Source organism: Sylvia atricapilla, chromosome 5, assembly GCF_009819655.1.
Source record: "Sylvia atricapilla isolate bSylAtr1 chromosome 5, bSylAtr1.pri, whole genome shotgun sequence".
Classification (NCBI taxonomy): domain Eukaryota; kingdom Metazoa; phylum Chordata; class Aves; order Passeriformes; family Sylviidae; genus Sylvia; species Sylvia atricapilla.
In genome coordinates, this window is record NC_089144.1 from 21,780,808 (window position 1) to 21,786,807 (window position 6,000).

The window sequence follows — 6,000 nt, forward strand, 5'->3', positions numbered from 1 at the left end:
AGCAATCCAGGGACAGAAATGCCAAGCTCCACTAGAGATTTGCTAGTCCATTGCCAGCACTAAAACTTTGACATTTTTAGCAGCCAAGTATGTTTCACCTTTGGATAAGAAAACACTTCCATCAATACCTTTAACCCAAAGGATATCAAGGCACATCACTGCAAAGGAAAGTCACCTCCAAGAAACACTGTGACAAAAATGTAACAAATTATTATTATTATTATGGTTTATGTTTTATAACAAGCAAATCACAGCCTTTCAGGCTATCAGTGATCCTCAACCATCTTAATGTTGCCTGAGGGTCCTACACAATTTATTTCAGGTTTTCAGTACAAGTTTCAAACTCTTTTTAGAAAGAATCCCCAGATATGCACATAGAGGAGGGCAAATGAACAGAAATGCAAAACCCAAGCTCTCCTGGCTCCTGCTGCAGGAAGGAAAAGTGGAAAATCCACATCAGGAACTTCCTGAGCTTTCCAGGTGTCTCACAGCAAAGGGAATCAACCCAGGCACTGCCAAATCTCTGGTTGTTTCCCATTCTAAAAATAAGAGGAAATCTAGAAAGTAACATCACAAATGTCAGTTTATTTCATCTTTCCGTTCATGCAGAGAAAAAGGAACAAAAAGATGGATGGAAGCAATTAATACATGAAAGGGCAAAGAAGTGCCAGGGTTTATTTGCAGAGGATTCTTGCTTAAGTGGCAGAAATTCAGCTCAACTCTCTAAACTTCCAGGTGCTCACAAAAACTGAAAACACAGAATAATTCTCACAAGCAATACTGCAGAAGCCTCCCCCTCTCATTCCTCCTGAGACATTCCAGTTATAAATTCAGTTTTTCATGCAGCTATCCAGAATTACTAATACCATCAGGACATGCTGCAACTCTTCAAAAACATTAAATTTAAAAGATTAATAATCCTAATTTCCCTGAGTACTGGAATGTGCTTCCATGCCTCAGGAATGGGATGTCCTTGAGGATCTCCCACCTTCCCCAAATGTGTCCGTGAGAGCTTTCTCCTGCGTGACCCCACAAACAAAAGCTGAACTTTGCTCTCTTAAAGTTAAGTCCTGGGTTTGTCTCCAATTAGAACCCAGCACTTGAAATCCTCAGTCCTGAACATCCCAATAATATCTTCACACTTTTCTGACTGGCACAAGGTATCCAGAGCCACTGACACTCCACCCAAAACCAGACAGCAACACAAAAAAAGGCACCAATCCACCAAAAATTAATCCATGAGAATAAGCAAGGTATGACCCAGCTCCTGAGTAGGCTCATTTTACTACACCTCTACACAATATCTTGTGACAGGGGGCCTTGGCTGATTTATTGAATGAGGATATGATAATAAATACAGTTAAAAATGAGATAAATCCTCTGTGCCCTTAAAACAATCTGTTTCTGCAAAGGGAAAGAAAAATTACTGTCTGAGATACTGATACTCTTGATAATTTAGGCATTTATTCTTTTTTTTTTTTTTTTTTTTCCCTAATAAACTATTAGTTTTCTCCAATATCCACTAAGCTAAAATGAATTAAACCATCCCCTCTGTCTGAAGTTTAAGGTATAACCCACACCCAGGAAAAAAAAATCTCCTTGTCTGACCAAATTACTTTTCATCAATATTGTTTTAGGAATTACAGACAGACTTGAAAGATTTTACACTTGTTAAATATTTTAGTGCATTTAATATTACTCAGAAGCCAGCAAGTGAGCCAAGCAAGCTGAAATGCTTTCAGACATTGTCTTTAGATGTCAGATTTCAGTGTAAGTGGATGTAATTTCATTTTCTGACCCCAAACTGAAGTCAATAAATTCATCATTATTGGCAAGCAACAAGACACACATTCTTTCATGTAACTTGAGCCATTTTTCCACCACCAAAAACTACTGCCTGCAAGAAAGGGCTGGGTTTAAGAGCTCTAATGTTTCTCCCTCTAGACATCTTAGCTTATTTTTGTAAAGTGTTACTTGTCTGGGATACAGAAGCACTTTCCCCAAAATCACAAGTTCTTAAAGGAAAAATACACTTAACCAAGCTTGACAATGTTGAGCAATTCATGGAATTATGGAATGGTTTGGATTGGAGAGGACCTTAAAGAGCCTTTCATTCCACCCCTGCCATGGGTGCAGACATTTCCCACTGTCCCAGGGTGCTCCAAGCCCTGTCCAACCTGGCCTTGGACACTTCCAGGGATCCAGGGATTCTCTGGCAATTCCAGCCCAGCCAGGAATTCCCAATTCCCAAGATCCCATCCAGCCGTGCCCTGCGGCAGTGGGAAGCCATTCCCTGTGTCCTGTCCCTCTCCATCTTTCTTTAGGTCACAAATGTGGTCACCCCAAACTTCTCCAGGCTGAAGAATTCAAATTTTCCCAGCCTTTCCTCATGGCAGAGGTGCTCCATCCCCCTGATGAACTCTGGACTAATTTCAAATCTTTCAACAAAAAGAAAAACCCAAAACAAACAAACAAACAAAACCCCAACAAAACAACACCAAAAAAAAAAAAAAAAAAAAAAGCCCTATTTCCCACATACAACGAGAAACAAAAAATGAAAGCTCAAGGCATGAAACAGTGTGAATGAGCAGAGAATTCCTGGGGTGTTACAGTCCTCCCACACCCCAAAATCCCAGGAGCTTGTTCACAAGACCATTCCCATAATTCACATTGCAGGATGAACAGCAAACACCTCAGGAGAGCAGGTAAGACATGCAAGTGTTGTTCCATAAAAATCCTTTATCTCAAATGGTTTCTTCAGCACAGTGAAATACGGGGACACAATGAAAAAACTACTATTTAAAAAAAAAATTTAAATAACGTTCTCTGTTCATAGTTCCCTGCTCACTGCAGGGGGTTGGAATGAATCTTTAAAGCACTCTGGGGTTCTGGGACAGACTCCTCCAATTAACAGGAACCCAAATTTATGCTCCAGCAAAAAGGAAGATGCTAAATTCTGTTTACTCAAGTCTTGCTGCAAGGCTGCCACACAGGACTGCTGTTTAATCAGAGCTGAGTTGGTTGGGATTTTCTGTAAGCATGAAGACAAAAATGGGGAATTCTGCTCTCATGAGCATTTCTGGAGCACTGAGAAGAGCCTCACTTGAACTTTCCAGGTTTCAGGGAGTCCACAAATCACCTGTTCCAATCTCTGCCACTGCTCCTCACTCCTGCTCAGTGTGCTGAAGGATTTTATATCAGAGCAGAGCATTCCTGGCAGGAGGTTTTGATGCATTTCAACAGCCCTCAATAATGAAATCTAAGGAGTTAAGGAAGCCATCAATCTCTGTGAGCTGTACATCATTTATTTCCACCATTCCAGGGTAAGAAAAGAGAATATTCTCCTTTTAATGTTTGCTTAAAGTGTCTTTCAGCAGAACCTTCCCAGACTAAAAGTCAGTTTTGATTAAAGGACCAAGAATTTTCCCTTCAGAACTCAAGACATGTTTGGATATTTGCTTGTTCTGGGGTGTTTTGGAGGGGGTTTTTTAAGCCTTTAACAATGGATAACAGTGTGGAAAGACAAGTCTAATTTGTGTTTTACAGTTGAATGTCAGCCAGAAGAAAACCAAGAGGAACTCAACTCCTCTAAAAAGTCTACAAGCTAAAGATGAGCCGAAAAGTCAATGTCAAAAAAAAATCGTCTCTGAGAAAGGGCAATGAGTTCATTAGGATGCTCTGAAGGGCACATCTGATTTCTTTTTTCACATTAAAAGCTGAAAAACCAGGAGCAAACCTGCACCTGCTCCTCGGTGCTGTCTCCCACTGGGTGAGGAGGGCTCCTTCATCCGATCGATGACGCTGTCGGACAGCTGCAAAACACAACAGGGTCACACTTTAGCTCCTTCCTTAGCCCCATCTCCCCTCCAACTGTACAAAACTTCATAAAAACAGAGCCTGGAGCCTCTCTCTCTAGAAGACACGCCAGCTGCTGAAATTCAATCCCCAACACAAAACAACCCCCGTATTTGTGAGGCGAGTGCAGAACAATTAAACTGAATAAGATGGGTTTGGCTCTCACACAGGATACAGGGAGGAGTAAAAGGAAATAACACCTTTGGACGTGGTGCTGGTAATTAATCTGCATTTTTGCCTTTCCCAGTGATTTAATTTGCCTTTCTGAGGTGCAGAGTACTCATCCCAGGAGGAATTTTATCCTGGGAAAGGACTTGTGCAATAGAAGTTGTCACAGCTGAATACAAAGTCCATTCCACGGTTGACACAAACACACAGAAAAATACTCAAATAATGCAGAATCCAACAGAGTAAGAGCAGCCTCCAGTTTCAGATCTGTGGAAGCCCAGGGATAAAATTAACAAAAGGGAAAGAATTAACAGCATAAGAACTTCTGGCTTCCAACTTCTGTCATCAAATCCCAGAATTATTTAGGTTAGAAGAGACCTTAAAGAGCTTTTAATTCCAGCCCCTGTCATGAGCAGGGACACTTTCCACTGTCCCAGGGTGCTCCAAGCCCTGTCCAGCCTGGCCCCGGACACTTCCAGGGATCCAAGGGCAGTCACAGCTGCTCTGGGCACCCTGTGCCAGGTTTCAGAGAACATTAACTCCACTCTATACGGAGTATATAAATTATATTACATTTATATCACTGACATCCATTTATTAAGAGCATTAAGTGACCAGAAATGGAAAATACCAGTTTGGTGAAACAGAATGAACTCTCAGGGCTCCTCCTGCACATCTCCTCCCTTAAAAGCAGCAACAAATAAGTTATTATCATTCTTGGTATGAGCTACATAGTGACTGACATGGAAAAATTCCTAAGCTGCAAGAATTCTTGAAATTCCTTGTGTCACAAGTTCTATTCTGAGATACTAGAGACAGCAAGGGCGACATTCCTGGCACCTGCCCTAGAGCTGCCCCATCTCTGAAGTGTCCCAGGCCAGGCTGGAGGGGCTGGGAGCCCCCTGGGACAGTGTAAGGTGTCCCTGCACATGGCAGGGGTGGCACTGGATGTCCTTTACTGTCCCTTCCAGCCCAGACCTCGCTGTGACCGATGATAAAGAGGCAGAGACGGGCACGGCCCCGCGGGCGCACAGGAAGTTGGATCCCGAGTGCCCGGCCGCAGGACATGGGAAAGGGAGGAGCTCCGGCGTGTGGAGGTCAGGGAAAGACAAACCCAGCTCCTGTAGTCACAGATTTCCCCTAGAACGGGTCACCCCGCGGGGCACACGGTTCCCGACCCCCACCGGGCGGGAGGGAGGCGAAATCACTGCGGGAGACGGAGGGAAGCGGGACAGGAGCGGGGACAGGGCAGAGACAGGGACGCGGAGGCGGGAGAAGGGGACAGGCAGAGTGGGAAGAGGAGCCGGGGCCAGGCCAAGCCCTCAGCGCTCCGGCGAGCCCCGGGCCGGCCCCGCGCTCACCCGCACGCCCTTGACCACGGTGATATTCTCATTCTCGTCCGCCTCGAAGGTGACGCGCCGGGTGCTGCCGCCGCCGCCCATCTCGGCCCGCGGACACACGGACGGCCCCAAGGAGACTCGGCGTGCGCGCTGCCAGCGCGCCCCGCAGCAACGCCGCTCCCCATTGGCCCGCCGCGCTCCCCCGCCCGTAGAACGCCGCTCCCTATTGGCTGAGCCGGCGCGTCGCCATGGGAACGGCGCAGCCCCCTCTGCCGGGCAGCGACAGGTACCCGGAAAGGTGCGGGAACTTTTTCGGGACGAACTTCACGTGGGGGGAAAGGACTACAAGTCCCGTGATGCTCCGCGGAGGGAGGAAAGGGGCGGAGCGCCCGTCCGCGCGGTGCGCGCTGGGTAGTGTAGTCATGTTTGTTCCTGGAGCTGTGGGGTACCCGAGCGTCTGCCAGCACCTCCGGGGTGCTGAAAATCCTCTGAGGAGCGGCTGAGGGAGCTGGGGAAGGAGCTGAGCCTGGAGAAAAGGGGGACCAGGGGGGACCTTGTGGCTCTGCACAAGTCCCTGCCAGGAGGGGACAGCCGGGGGGTCGGGCTGTGCTGCCAGGGAACAGGGACAGGAGGAGAG

The 6,000-nt window shown here is 46.4% G+C and overlaps 1 protein-coding gene across 2 annotated transcripts in view; it reads right to left on the reverse strand.

The window, feature by feature from the left end:
• Positions 1 to 5,515, reverse strand: part of CHCHD3 (coiled-coil-helix-coiled-coil-helix domain containing 3) — a 125,562-nt gene extending 120,047 nt beyond the window's left edge. Inside the window, exons 1-2 of one of the 2 annotated variants that reach the window (XM_066318879.1) lie at positions 5,385 to 5,515; positions 3,743 to 3,812 (exon numbers count right to left, since the gene is read on the reverse strand). In XM_066318879.1, the coding sequence (XP_066174976.1) occupies positions 3,743 to 3,812; positions 5,385 to 5,465 (151 nt within the window). In that variant the 5' untranslated portion in view covers positions 5,466 to 5,515. Of the gene's footprint in view, positions 1 to 3,736; positions 3,813 to 5,384 lie in introns of both variants that reach the window. The other variant, XM_066318878.1, reaches the window with a different exon arrangement.
• Between the last annotated feature and the right edge of the window lie 485 nt (positions 5,516 to 6,000).